The following is a 15,565-nucleotide window of genomic DNA, read 5'->3' on the forward strand; positions in this document are numbered from 1 at the left end:
ATTATTGAAATCAAGGATACCTGCTAATGCAGGTGAGCCATAACTCAGGGCCTGATTTAGGTCTTGGCTACAGGGAGTACCCCGTCACAAACGTGATGGCTATGCCGTCCACCATGTTACGATCCTATGGCATATACTATGGAGCTCGTAATAAGGCAGACGGTTTGTAAATCAGGCCCTACTTCAGGAGATGTATGAAATTTAAGTTTTAGTTGAGGAGGGTGAGTATAAGCCTAAAAAAATAATCACAATCCTTGTCAGGGTGAAACATAAAAGTCACTATGTTAACCTGTGCCTAACTCTCTGGTAGCTTAGTACAAAGCAGTCAGGGTGAACTTAGAGGCAATGTGTAAAGTTTTTATGCAATACGCAAACAGTAATAAAGTACAAATACAACAAAAGAAAAATGGCAATGCAACAAACATAGAGTAAATGCTTATAAATGAAATGGCACCAAAACCACAAAATTCAATGAGTTAACTCAAAGTTTTTAATTTTTTAAGTTTTAACTTTAAAATAGCGCTAAAGAATTAAGGATCAATTGTGATCATGAGGTCAATCTAGACGACATCAAAGACAAAAGTTAAGGCAGACCGCAATAAAGAGTGGGTTGGATATAGGGACCAGGTTCATCTGGTGAAGAGTTTTACTCTCTGACTTAGGCCATGATATACATCTTGGCTCCTGCCGCTATGTGCACTCTGTCACAACAATGATGCAATATACACACCGCAAGATAATGCTCTGCATGGCAAATTTAACAGCCATTGGACGTAAATTTTAATCACAGCAGAGACTACTCCGTCTTCTCCATGATTAAACCACTTTGACCACCTTTAATTGCTCCCACCTAATTTAGATAGGAAGAGTTAGAGGTCAGTTTTTACAGCCTGTCACTACCATGAAATTTCTGGAGGTAAGGGGCAGTGAAAACTGCTAAATACTCCTCTCATCATTAGAGAGGACTCCCATGACCAGGGAAGCATTCTCTTCTTTTATTCTGCTTCAGGATTTGTTTGGGAAAAATAAAACAGAAAACAGTTTGGTGCAGAAATGCGTCATGTTGACAGAGCCCTTCACCAGACTGAGAGACAGCAACATTTATTAATTAATTGGTGGCATAGACGTAGCATATGGCAGCTAATAAATCTGCAGTTTTTAAGGCTTAACATAGAAAATAAACATAGAAATGAAAATGTGCAAGTTTAACTTGTGGTGGACATTTGTGCCTACTAATCGTATTTTTATATCACGTTAAAATATGAAAGTGTGCATTCATAAATGTGTGAATTATTAATACATATTAACATGGAATTATTATTTTTAGACAGAAAGAGTAGAAATGAAATGTATTATGAGTATTAAGTGAATTTGAATTAAAAACACACTTATGTGGAAATAAATAAAGAAAATAAATGCACGTTTAAAATTGCTCTGGCATAACATGAATAATGTATGAAATAAAATAGTATGCTTTGTATATTTGGTTTAGTTATTAAGGTGTTCGAACGGTTTTATTAGTGTATTAATTGTATTATTGTGCATTAGGCTTTTTTAACATGACTAGGCCTGGAAGGTTCATTTTGCAAGCAGTTTACTCTGTCACCTCTGAACTGAATTCTTTCTTTCTTTAGGCAGAACATGTAATGTGGAATGCCCTATTATATTCTAGGAGAACAGCAAGTTTCAAGTTTACTTAATGTAACATTATTTGTCCTAGCTATTGAATGTAGCAGGAAACTACTGCACTTATGTGAAAGAATATTAGCTTAGTTTGTGGTGTGTCATGAACCTTGTAACCGATGAAGATGACAATGCACTTTTCCTGAGAAAATCTGTGAAAGTTGCAAACTTGGTGGTGCCATCTGCAATGATTGGATGCTGACACTGATGCCCATAATGTGCTCACCTGAAGACCCAAAGAATACATTTTGCATATTTTAATTTGTGAATAACTTTGAAACTGAAGTCCATCACCAGCTCTTCTGAAAGTCAGTTCTATGTTTGCTTAAGTGTGCTGTCCCATTTTCTTCTCTAAGTCCCCTGATGAGTTTTCTCATCATAGTCTTAACTGCCATATTCTGTTATGCGGTTCAGTACTAATAAGGCCAACTAATTCTGTACTGCTGATATATCATGTGTGTAGCTTGTGTTGTGCAATGTCCTGATGCTGCTGTCAACCGACGTTGGAAAATGGTTACTGCTCTGTCTTAATAAAAAAAGTTGTCTGCTGTTACATGAGGAGAGGTGTAACTAAATTTGTTTTTTTTGTTTCCCTTTTTAGCTTAGTCTGTTACACCAGCATATATTTGTAGTGAGTTATTCTAGTTAGATGTTTTCCAAATTATTTTTGTCTTTTTTATTTTTGCTTTTGCCCGCATGTGTTAGCCCATTCCAAAACATGCAAGCCCCAATTCTGGTTAGCATTAGGAATGGCCAAGCTATGAAATTGATTGTTAAGTTTTGTAGCAGTGAAAAATTAAATTAAGAGTTTTCCACTACCAGGACATGCAAAAGTTAAAATTATGTTTCCAATTTTTTAAATACACTGTACCCTGCCCTATGTTCTGTGTAGGGCCTACCCTTGGGGTGATATATATTCATTAAAAAGGAAGGGATAAGCCTGGCAAAAGTTTTATTTTGCCAGGTTGAAATGGCAGTCAGAAACTTCACACATAGGCTGCAATGGTAGGCCTGAGACATGTTTGAAAGGCAGCTTAAGTGGGTGGCACAGTTAGTGCTGAAGGCCTACTGGTAGCCTTTAATTTATAGTCCCTGAGTACATGTAGTACCACTTTATTAGGAACATGCAGGTCAATAAAATGTGCCAATAGAGTGTAAGCAAAGTTTACCATGGTTTATGGACAGAGCACAAGAACCTTAGCAATGGTTAGCAGTGGTAAAGTTTACAGAGACCTAAAAGCCATCAGATCTGGGTTTAGAACCAGAAAACAGGAGAGTGAAGGCAAATGTTTGGGGATGACCCTGCAAAAAGGCACAAGTCCAATAGCTATTTTCTGTCCTCTCTCTTTGTTCACTGTAACAGATTGGGTTGTTGGTTGACTTGAGGGGGGGCTGGTCAAGTAGGAATCACAATCATTGTCAGGGATACACACAAGCAAACCCCAAATTAACCGGCACACAGCCCCTGGTAGCCTTGGCACAGAAGAGTCAGGCTTAACTTAGAGGCAATGAGTAAAGTATATGTGCAATACATCAAACAGTGAAACAGTGAACACACCTCTCAAAATAATCCCACACCAGATTAGAAAAATAGAGCTGTATTTAATAATATAACAAGACACAAATGACAAAAATCCAATCAGTAGAAGGGAAGATGGTTTATTTTGTCAGGTGGAAAATAGCAGTTTAAAACTGCACCCACACAGGCTGCAATGGCAGGCATGAGACATGTTGAAAGGACTAATTAATTGGGTGGTACAATCACTGCTGCAGGCCCACCAGTAGAATGTAATTTACATGCCCTGAGCACATGCTGTACACTTTACGAGGGGCTTATAAGTAAATCAAATAGTTCAATTGGGTATAAGTAAATTCTACCATGTTTTAAGGAGAGAGCATAAGCTCTTTAGCACCGGTTAGCAGTGGGAAAGTGCACAGAGTCCTAAGGTCAGCAAAAACGAATTCATAAAAAATAGGAGGAGGAGGGCAAAATGTATAGGGGGCTGCCCTGCAGAGAGAAACAGGTCCAAGAGTCACAGACAGTGGATCTTGACCCCTTCCGTTTTTCATCCTTTCAGCTCAGTTGTAGAATGTCTCAAGGATCTTCCTTGATCTCCACCCTCTTTAATATATATCTACCCTGGCTGGGACCCTAGGCTATTTGTGACACTGCTATTATTAATGATCACCGTTGTTTCCCTATATAGGGCGTTCAAGAACAGGGTACCGCTGCTTTTTATGGGCGGGCACAAAGTGCTCCGTCCATTTTGAAATCTCTTTGGGCTTTAAGCCACGCCCATGCCACGTCAGTCACTTACATTGGCTCGTGGACTTGCCTTTTAAAATCCGCTTGCTTTCATTTGTGAAACGCATGCATACGTCATGCTTTTTCCAGTGTTCAGCCCACCTACATAGCACCGGTAAAGTACCAAAAACATGCAAGGCTCGATGTTTTCAGCCTGGAGTCCTGACTACTTTATCTGTTTATTTTACACGCAGCGCGATCGCGCTGCATTTTACATAGCGCGATCGCGCTGCGTTTGTTTTTGCTTTACAGCGCTAATAGCTCTAACTCGAAAAAATGCGAGACACGTTGCATTGAAAATGCTTGTTTGTTTTTCTGTCTTCTGTTGTTTTGCTCCTAATAGTTTTGTAATGGGATGTAGGTTTCCTCTTTGTACAGCACTGACACACGTGCTTTGTGCACACATTATAAAACTCTCTAAATAATAAAGAATAAATAAAATAGATACACAGGTTAGATAATCCCTGTGTCCTCTGGCGTTCCACTCACAATTTTTATGTTCGTCTCAATCATTTCTCTAAGAATGCCACTTTCTTTAGTCCACCTCGCTTTGCCTTCCAGTCATGGTGCTTACCCATATATTTTTGCCATAAGGACAGGGTTAGCACAGTGTTTCAAGTATGGATCTCTTATTCATTGTCATATGCTGTATACGTTATGGTAGCTCAACTGATATTTAATCCTCTTCGTTCCTGGGTAATCACACTGGTGACCAAACCACAGGTGTCTTCTCATAGCACTAATATCCAGCCTCCAATGTGGATTCCCAACTAATACCACTATAACTCTTGGTTCCCAACTGATTAGATAAACTTGTTAGTGTAATATACCCAACTCCACTCTACTGCAGTTTATCTCTGTATAGCAAAACTGCTGGAGGGTGTATTCCTCATCCAGCTACCTCTGACCGAATTAGGAGACATGGCCAATAGGGGCACAAGCCACGCCACCAAGATGTCCTGGATCAGGACTCTCTATTCCTAAAATGTAAGAATGTCAGCCTGTGTAACTCAATTTCACATACTATAATAGTAAACAATGATTAACAGCAACAAAACATCTATCTGTCCCTCTGGTTATTCATGCAGGTCTCTTTATTATTTTTCACCCTTTCTGTCCAGCGCTTTGTCCCTTCTGATTGGGCTCAGTTTTCTGATCTTAGTTCCATGTCAGGTCCTGCAGAATTGCCCTTAGTTTCTTTTAGCAACACCTTCATCATTTATTGGCATTGGACTTGTTTCTATAGTAGTAATTTAATTTTCCTGCATCACAATCCTTGGTTGGCTTGCAGGAGGTGGTCCACCGTGCTGCTTTCCTTCTTATAGTGGAGCCCTTTCTGCATCCCCCTCACTATACAGCATGGGCCCTTAGCTAAATGATCAACACTTTGTGCCCCTACCATTTAAGCCACTCCTAGATTTCTTCTGGAATCACAAAAAAGAGGACTTTTGATTGTATATCACTTGCAGCTTGGCTGGGGAAAGAAACATACACTTCAAATTCATTGCTCTGAGATTTTGCTTTACTGGCTGAAAGGATCGTCTGTGTTTCTGGACTTTATGTGTATTATCTGAGAAGATCCTTACAATTTGGATTCTTAATTTTATATCCCCTTCCTTCCTGAAGTGACATGATATTGCCACGGTCCCTATAACTGAGGAATTTAGATAAAATTGGTCATGGCAAAGGCAGTCTATATGCTCTCTCTTTTATAAAACCTTCCAGCTGCTCCAGGAACCCTACAAAGCACAGGGCCTTCTGCCTTGATCTACTTGGCGCATCCTCTCCTGTCATTTCTAGGTTGAGTTTTAATTGTGAAAATTATCTAACCATCATTCTCAGCTTCATCACCTCTGTCTTCAAGCCTTCTATAGATTCCTCATTCCAATGTATTATTTCAGTAACTCTGCATAGATCATTCCTAAGATGATTCATTTCTGTTGTGACAGTGTCAATTATTTATTCTAGAACTTGTCTAGAGACTTCAATAGCTGAAGGCATTTAATGACCAAGGTTCTCACTGCTGGTCTAATTCCTGTTGAGCCTCCTGTTCCAGAGCCAGATCCTGACACAAACCTATTCATTTTGTTCTGCTGGGTTCCAGAGGGCTCTGTCTTTGATTATTGTTGCCTTCACTCTAAGGCAACCAAAAACACAGATCAATCAGTCCATTTACTCATCTTTCAAGGGTCATGAGTGGGCTGGCCTCCTTCTCTTTATCCTGGATGTCCAGATGTCAGACTTATTGGGGAAATTCTGGGAGAAGCGGAAGTGCTACTCCCTGTGCTCCTCGCATCCCAATCAAACGTCCTGCTTCAGCCCATAAGTACTCTGTGGTGTCGTGGGAGGCTTCCCAATTGTCCCCCGCTGGCTCTCTTCTCTGTGCCTGCTAACGGTCTTCCCTACCACAGCTCTTCTAGATGGCAGGCCAGTGTATGAAGGACAGCTCCAGTCAAGCAGGGCCATGTCCAGCTCCACTCTCCACTCTAAGTGTTTTATGAGAGAGGCCTCTTTCCAGATCTGTCCATGTGGCACAATGGAGGACCAAATATCAGGCCTGGTCAAGCAGCTCCAGGCACCACTGCTCCAGTTCTCCTATTGGCTCATTTCCAGCCACTCTGTCCCTTTTCTTCTGTCTCTCTTTCTCTCTGGATTGTCATCTGGGCTCACATCCGCATCATTGTTTTCCAATCTCTCTTATTGTGGAGCGTATGTGATGCACCCCTCCACAAGTATCTGTCTTCTCTGGCACTAGACTCTATCTTAAATTTGCAACAACAGCATGGGCTGCATCGCCAATTGTCCATAAGTTACATTAAATATTGGGGATCAAAGCACCCACAGCATCCTACTATGCCAGCAGGTCAGCACAATACCAAAGAGAGCATTCTTAGCTCTTAGTCCACAGACATGATGCCAGATACTGCCAGGGGTCTGCAAACTTCCTCATCTCACATGCTGTTCGCCATCTTGCCAGCCCATGCCACCACCAATTCTTCCTATCTTTAAAAAGCGTACACAGTCGAATTCCATAACAGTTAAATCATCTATTGACATTCTGAGCACATATTTGCATATAATTACCTAGTTAAGGGAGCAAGTAATTCTTCTGAGATACCATCAAGAAAGGGACAACTTTTGTCCTGATTTAGTCCTTGGCAGAGGGCAATACTCCGTCCACCATATTACGATACCATTATTTCCTATGGAGACCGTACTAGGACAGATGGGATATCAGTCATGTTTGTGAGAGACTATTCTATCTGCCAAGAACTAAATCAGGCCCTTTGTCTCACAGTGAAAATTCACTTTTCTATGGAGTTTAGACAATTCATGCAACTAGTAGCTAATATTTGTTCACCTATCACCTTTCCAATTTCAAAAAATTAATTTGTTCTACTCTATAACTGCTTTTTGAATCCACAGTTTAATTACATAACTTTGTGTACGATGACTGTTAGATTTTTCTTCCTTGGCGTGGTCTCACTTAACTTTTTGCCTCTGTTTCCCAGGTTGTTGATGTGTACTGGACCCTGTGTTTGCTGTTTTTGTTACTCTGGGCACTTTACCACTGCTAACCAGTGCTAAAGTGCAAGGGCTCCTATACAAAATGTGTATGTAATTGGTTCACCCATGATTGGCATATTTGATTTACTGGTAAGTCCCTAGTACAGTGCACTAGAGATGCCTAGGGCCTGTAAATCAAATGCTACTAGTGGGCCTGCAGCACTGGTTGTGCCACCCACATTAGTGGCTCTGTAAACATGGCTCAGACCTACCACTGCAGTGTCTGTGTGTGCAGTTTTAAACTGCCAATTTGACTTGGCAAGTGTGCCCACTTGCCAGGCCTAAACCTTACCTTTTCTTCCATGTAAGACACCACTAAGGTAGGCCTAGGTAGCCCCATGGGCAGGGTGCAGTGTATGTTAAGGTAGGACATATACTAATGTGTTTTATATGCCCTAACAGTGAAATACTCTAAATTCTGTTTTCTCTGATGCAAGGCCTATCCCTCTCATAGGTTAACCTGGGGGCTGCCTTTAAATATGATTAAAGTGCAGATTCTCTTTGGCAGCAGATAGACGTGGAATCTGGGGTGTCTGAGCTCACAATTTAAAAATACATCTTTTAGTAAAGTTGATTTTAAGATTGTGAGTTTGGAAATGCCACTTTTAGAAAGTGAGCAATTTCTTGCTTAAACCATTCTGTTACTCTGCCTGTTTGTAGATTCCCTGTCTGGGTCAGTTGAAAGCTGGGCTGTGTGCACCTCTCTCTAGACAGTAACACAAAGGGAGCTGGGGTGTAGCCTGCATATCCTGATGAGCCATCTGTGCTAGGAGGGAGGGAAGGAGTGGTAACTCACACCTGAAAGGGCTGTGCCTGCCCTCATACAATGCAGTCTCCAACCCCCTGGTGTGTGTCTGGGGCCTGGCCTGGGCAAGACAGGATTTCACAAACAAGAGAGACTTTTCTTTGAAGTAAGCCTACTTCAAAAGGCAAAATGGGTATAAGAAGGGCACCCCAAACCACAGACTTTAGATCACTTCTGGAAACCAAGAGGAACCTCTGCCTGGAGAAGAGCTGAAGAGCTGAGGAAGAAGAGCTGCCCTGCCTGTGACTGTGCTTTGTGCAGCTATCCTGCAGTTGCTGCTTCTGCTTGTTCAAGAGGACTTTGTGTGCCTTCCTGCTTGTGATGAACTCTCCAAGGGCTTGAAACTGAACTTGCCTCCTGTTGTTGAAGTCTCGGGGACAGAAAAGAATTCTCTTTGCCAGCACCTGGAGCCTCTGCTGAGACTCCTGCCCTGCCAAGTGGTGCCCCATCCAGTTCTTGGGGCCTTGAAAGGAGAAGCTGGCAGGCCAAGTTTGAGAAATCCATACACAGACTGCCGTGCAGGGAAAATTTTGACGCAACCTCTGGAAAAAAAACACTCCGCTGGCTTTGCTGTTGAAATCGATGCTCCGCCTGCAGTGTGGCTGGGAGGTCGACACATGCGGCTGGAGAAACGGCACGCAGCATCGCTAATAGAGGCTGGTGAGATCACAACCCAAACTGCACGGTTTTTGGGTCACCATGCGGCAAGATTTGCAACACAAACATCACTGGACGTGTGGAAAAACGACGCAAAGCCTGCCCGGACCGGAGAGTGCTTGTTCGGATCAACACATCGCTCTCCTGTGGAGAGAAGAAACGGCGCACGCTGACCCGACCAAAGGAGAAACGATGCACTGTCTCGCTTGCGAGTGATATCAACGCATCGCAGGTTTCTTTTGACGCACACTTGCCCGTCTGGGGTTATTTTTGACGCGACCCAAGTACATTTTCACGCTGACAGCGTTATGGTTGTGTTTAAAAGAACATGGGTACTCTTTTTACATTTTAATTAATAACTTGACTTGTGAATGTTGGATTTTTGTCGTTTTGGTCTTGTTTTGTTTAGAGAAATATTTTCTATTTTTCTAAACCTGTGTTGTGTCATTTTGTAGTGTTTTCATTAAGTTACTGTGTGTGTTGGTACAAATACTTTACACCTAGCACTCTGAAGTTAAGCCTGCCTGCTCGTGCCAAGTACCAAGGGGGTGAGCGGGGGTTAGCTCAGGGTGATTCCCTTTTACCCTAACTAGAGTGAGGGTCCTTGCTTGGACAGGGGGTAACCTGACTGCCTACCAAAAATCCCATTTCTAACAATGACAATGTTGAACTTTTCTTCCAGTGCTATTCAGCTGCGGTCACCGCATATCTCAAGGGAAGGGGTGGGTGAGGTGGGGTATGGAGGGGGGGAACAAAATAATAATTTACATTAAAAAAACGTTCCTGTTTCTTCTGCTGCTGCTGCCCGCCTCGATCCTCTACCCTTGATGTGGTCTCCCAGCATTCCCTGTGACACCAGCACAGGCTCCTCAGCAATCCTGGTGCCAGTCTCACGATATAACTAGCATGAGAGCAACGTCAGGATTGGTCTGAGTGGCTTGGTCTGCCGCTCAGACAGTGCACTGGGGTCTGTGCAGTTTCTTGCACAGCCGGGTTGGAGAAACCTAAATGCGCATGTCAGTTTGGCCAGCCGCAATTAGGGCCACATTTATAATCCCCTAGCGCTACCTTGCACCAAATTAGTATTATTATTTTTTACGGTAATGTGGCCCAACAAGGCCGAAATAGCTGCGCTGTATTTATAGAGTGGCGCAATGCATGCATTGGGCCACTATGTATCCCTTTGTGCTACATTATGCCTGCCATGTATGCAAAGGGGGTGTTTCCCCATTAAGGGGGGGGGGCGAAAAATTGCCACAACGAAATCTATGAGATTTCCTTACGCCATTTTGTACAGCACCTTTAACCCCCGCTCAGAGCAGGCGTTAAAAGGGGGCTTCCATTATTTTGAATAGGCCCCTATGTACTCTGCAGGAATACAGCCAATATTTTGGCGCTATTCTTGCAGAGTACATCAATAGCATAATGTAAAATTATGCTATTGCCCACTATCCTGTGGCATGGCGCACCGTATTTTACATACGGTGCACACATGGTGGCGGTAGGGGGCGCAGGGAAAGTGGAGCTGCACTCGGTGCAGTGCCACTTTCCAGAAATCTGCCCCTTAATGCACTGACTCCACTCCCCCTCGTCCCTCTCTCATGGACCAGCCCCGGCCCTCCCTGCACTTTAATTAAAGGTATTAAGATTATTAAGGATATTAAAATATCATTTTATTTTTCAGCAGTGAGGTGACGCTCCATTGCCATTGCGAAGGAGCCGCCCCTGGACTGCTATTGGTTATCTTAGGGTCATTTTTAATTGCATATCTGATGCACACAATGCTAAAAAGTGTGTGTGAGATAAAGTAGAAACGTGAAACTAGATATTCAATAGCTATAAAACTGTCCTCAATAGAGTAGACTGAGTTTAGGAACTTCTAACCAGCCTGCCATTAAATATATCTTAAAATGAATTGTGGGTTTAAATACAAAATATGTTGGGATTGTTTACTGCTAAGAATTGCAATTTACTAAACTGTATAAGTGGGACCCTAAGAAGGTGGATAATGTTGTTGCCTTCCATTTTAATTCCAATGGAGGAGTCAAATGATGATATCCAATTAGCACTAAAAAAAAATTCCAAAATGGTTTGGTGGCGAATAGGCCGGAAGACAAAAAAAGCCTTGTATTACGATTAGGGGCACTTAAAGGGCGTTCTTAGTGATTCTCTTCACTTTGAAAAATGCAATGTATGGAAAAATAGTTACATGAAATATAATAAAATGTCCAGCAGTGACTTGCCTTGTTTTCTCCACATTTTGTGCCATCTGCAGCAGCATCAAGCTTTGAGCGGCACGACCCACTGACTGAGCACCACAAAGTCTGGCAAACGTTCTGCAAGAAATAAAATACATAAACATAAAAAGTAAAACTTGCATAAATAATAAAATACGTAAGCAGAAAAAGTGAGATGCTATTTGTAGTAAAGGAATAGCAAGTTATAATAAGGACAAGAACAAATTAAGTAAAATAAAGCCTAAGCTGAAAAGGCGGTCTTTAAAAAACGCCCGTCATTTTTTTCCCACAAGTTTAGAACTCCTCGTTTTAATGAAACGGGGTATATTTTCAGAAAGCTTTATTGTTGAATGTGGAATAATATTAAAGGTGTGGTTACTACATAAAAAGACACTGATGCAGAGAAAACTGTGAAACAAATATTTAAGCATGGAAGAATGGAAATTAACTTTCTATGTCCATGTGTTCAATTCTCAGGCAAGATCTTTCTAGGTAGTGGCGTGCCCGGATAGGTTAATAAAACCAATATAACTAATATAACTGAGTTCTGATGTCATAATGCTTAAATCCCGACACTTTCCACATGTGGAAGGCGATCGATAACTATTAATATTGACACTTAAGATTCTGACTGCAATAAAAAGTGCACATCTTAAAGGAATTCCTTAGTTACTTGCATGTTTAATAGTCAATTACCTTTGAAATATCTTATTTTTATTTCATATTCAAACATGTTTATTTCTTCATTTAAAATATTATTTAGCTTATTTAGCGTAGGCGTCTCTCTTCTGCTTTATTGTGACCTTGACCTCGCCTTGACCTTCCGACTGGTGCTGGTCTCCTGAATTTTTCTTGTTAGCTGCTCATTCTGCCACCTCCCCACCCCCCAATAACTGCGCTTTCTTGTTTGTACCCTCTATTCTATCTGGCCCTCTCTCTGTTTAACTGCACCTTTTTGCATATTTTACTTCTTTTAATGCTCTGTTTTGCCACTTGCTCTCCTCTGTCAGTTTTTGCCCAATGACTTGCTCCATCGATCACTCCATCCCTGACCATTCCTGCCGGACTTTCCTGCTCTCCCTTTTGGACTTTCTCACTCTCGCTGAGCCTGACAACCACCCCCATGATGCTCCTTCTACTCTCCAAGGTTCTACTCAGCTGGTCACACCAATGGTAAGTCTGACTGTCCCCATCCGTGCCTGGACCACACTCAGCATCAGGATCCCTGGTCCAAATGCCACCCACAGCTACACTACTGACAAACTCCAGCTGCTCAACCTTGGACACCAGCACAAACGCTGATGCCAAGCCACACCATGGTTGGTCCCCTTTGCCTGCACAGATTGCCACTTTGCAAGCCTCCACACACAGGCTTCCACACAAGCTTCCACCTCCCACACACACACCCTCACCAAGTCAGAACCAATACCTGCCCTCACAAAGCACCACACACCCACCTGGCACAACAATACTAACTCACATGCATGCTTCTTAACAAACGCTCACTCAGAAAGCACTTCACTTAGATTTGGCACCCTCATTGGTTATAGAGTGTTAAGCAGTTGCACCCACCCACTGGCTAGTGAATTCTAAAGTGGTGCTTCACTCCCAGCTCATTAGAACACATCTGAACCTGTGGAAGAACAGAAGAGGACTAGACCTGCTGTCTGTGACCTGTGAGGAGACTTGAAGGGCTGGGTCTTCTACTTCTTGTATAAAGGACTAAGAACTGAACTCCAACGGTCAGCTGGCTTACTTTCTGTGTGGCTTCAGGGACACAACGACTTTTGTTCTGGTATGGTACCTTCCAGTCCGCAAGCTGCAAGAGGACTTTTTCCTGGATTGACCAGTTGACAAGTAGCAACTGGATCTGGATTGGACCCTGCTGGTGGCCTCTGCTGGAGTGAGTACTAGCCCCTAAATGCTGTCAATGAGGTACTGGAAGCCTTAGCAGAGACCAGAGGAACTGCAACAGAAAAGCTCAAAGTTGGGACTTGGATATTTTTTGATCTTCCAAGCCCTCCTGAGTTTTAGTGGGAGCTTGCAGCAAAGATGTCTGATTTATTTTTAGAGGACTTCACCAGATACAGCTTCCATGCATGTCCCCTCACAGGATAGTGAGCTTCAAAGGTAGAAATTGTGAACAGGCATTACTCCCAGGACCCTCTAGCCCTCGTCCCATTCATCACTACGTGGAGATAACTACCTCCACGATGGAAAAAAAGAACATCAGGAATGCTGGGATATCCCCTCCCATTCTGCTTGTTCTTTCTGTCTTCCAACAGGACAAGTACGTGAGGATATCGTCCCTGCTGGGCCTGGACGACTGTTGTTCCGGTACTGTACCTTCCAGTCCGCTGGGCTTGCTGGGGTAGTGCTGCTGTTGGCCTCGCTGTGTCCACTGGGTGAGCCCTTGTTTCTCACGATGTACCAAGGCGGTCTGGTTTGCACTTCTCCCGGCCAGCTGGGCAGCTGGGAGCTGTGCAGAGGAAGCAGGTAGCCTGGGGCCTGCCTGACTTCGGCCTTGGGACACGGTTGTTGCCGAGCATGCAGGAGAGGTGCACTTTTTGACTTGGCTGCTGAGACTTCTTCATTCATGAGAGTTAGGTCCTGGGGGCACACAGGGGGTCTAAGTACTGCTTGGCGGCCTGTGTTTTTTCTTGTTCTGGCACCAAGTCACCTGTGGCCTCATGGTGACATTGTGGACCCTCCCTCTGAGCCCTGTGAGTTTTGTTGCAGGTGTGTCTGTTGACTTTGCCTTTTTTAACAGGATGCACTGCAATTGTGGTGGTGGTCATGACCTACGATCATATCGATTCACTGTGGCGTGGTGGTCGCTGTCACAGGCCCTCAACCCGAGCTATGAGGGTTCTCTTCCAGGTTTAAATGTACATGTACCCCACCATTTTGGTGGCTCAGCCTTTGGCAGATTTAACCATGGCATGGTGGTCATAGTCACAGAACCTCATACTGAGGGGGGAGGGTTCTGTTCCAGGTGTGTCTGTGAATGTGCCTTCCCTTTTCTTTCTCTGCATTACTCTTGGTATGGTGGTCATTGTCACACGCCTTCACACTGGGAGGCAAGAGTTTTATTCCAGGTGTGTCTATGACTGTGTCACACATTTTCTTCTTGTCATTGTGGCTGCAGGGTTCGTAGTGTAATGGTCATGGTCACAGACCTGCACCCTAGGAGGAGCTTGTTCTGTTCCGGGGGTGACTGTAGTGGTGCCCCCCCTTCCTTTCTATTCCACTCCAAGTGATTATTGCGATGTCAGTTTTGCCATCACTCTGGCTTTCTGCTGCAGCTACATAACAGCTTGGGCTGCTGTCCTCTGAGCTGCACAAATCAGTTTCATGTCTTGGCGTCGGTTCCCGGTCCTTTATTTCTGGAAAAATAATGAGGTCTATCTCTGCCTACACTTCAGTGCCCTGATACCCTCATGGCTTCTCTGATGTTGTGCCCAATGATCAATTGGGGGGGTGTCAGGATGTCATTTTACTGGCCTTTTTGTTATACCCCTGGCCTGGGGGGTCGTGTTTTCAGGCCCTCGCACTGAGGGGTGGGGGTTCTGTTCCACATGTGTCTGTGGATGTTTCCCCTTTCTTCTTTGCAGGCCACTGTCTTGCACTCTCCGACCTGTGCAGCGCTGCCGTTTTTCTTCATTCTTTTTTTTTTGTTTCGCTATTGTTGTTTCAGCGTTCCTAAGGCATGTGTCCAGCCTTGGTCTGGTCCATTCTCGGGCTTTCACAGTGTGAGGTGGGAGTTCTGTTCCACCTGTGTCTGCTCTTTACCCCCTTTTTTCCCTACATGGGGCTTCTTAGGTTGCCTATGGCGTGCTTGAGTTGGCCACTGTCCCTCACACGGTGCGGTTTGTGTTCTTTTCCTGGTGGATCAGCAGTCCTTTCTCTCCTTTTTGCATGGCGGAATTCTATTCTCTGTGGCGTGTTGGGTCCAGTCACAGTCTCTCCCTCTGGGTTGAGAGCGTTCTGTTCCTGTTTGGTCTTTATTTGTTCCACTCTCTTACAATTGGGACTGGGTCCTGAGTCTCTTCAGGTCCTGTAGTTTTTTTCTGGGGGATTCAGCTGTGCCACCCCAGGCTGCATCTGGTGTCTGCTCTCTGCAGTTTTCGAGGGTTAGGCCTGGTTTGTGCGGGAATGGGTCACCAGCTGTCTCTTCCTTATTCTGTTGGTTTCCCATTGCTTCTTTTGGCCTGTGGCATGATGGACGATGTACCAGTCTAGGGTGCCTTTCTGGTCTTTTTCAAACTATGGGTTAGTGTTTTAGCTCTTCTGTGGTTCCTTCTCGGTTTC

At 43.6% G+C, this 15,565-nt stretch overlaps 1 protein-coding gene across 3 annotated transcripts in view; it reads right to left on the reverse strand.

Moving 5' to 3' along the window:
* Nucleotides 1-15,565, reverse strand: part of ADAMTS12 (ADAM metallopeptidase with thrombospondin type 1 motif 12) — a 3,732,731-nt gene that overhangs the window by 1,676,218 nt on the left and 2,040,948 nt on the right. For all 3 annotated transcript variants that reach the window (XM_069220543.1, XM_069220552.1, XM_069220534.1), the window contains one exon: nucleotides 11,261-11,353. In XM_069220543.1, the coding sequence (XP_069076644.1) occupies nucleotides 11,261-11,353 (93 nt within the window). The remainder of the gene's footprint in view (nucleotides 1-11,260; nucleotides 11,354-15,565) is intronic.

The sequence above is a fragment of the Pleurodeles waltl genome, chromosome 1_1 (assembly GCF_031143425.1).
Source record: "Pleurodeles waltl isolate 20211129_DDA chromosome 1_1, aPleWal1.hap1.20221129, whole genome shotgun sequence".
NCBI lineage: Eukaryota > Metazoa > Chordata > Amphibia > Caudata > Salamandridae > Pleurodeles > Pleurodeles waltl.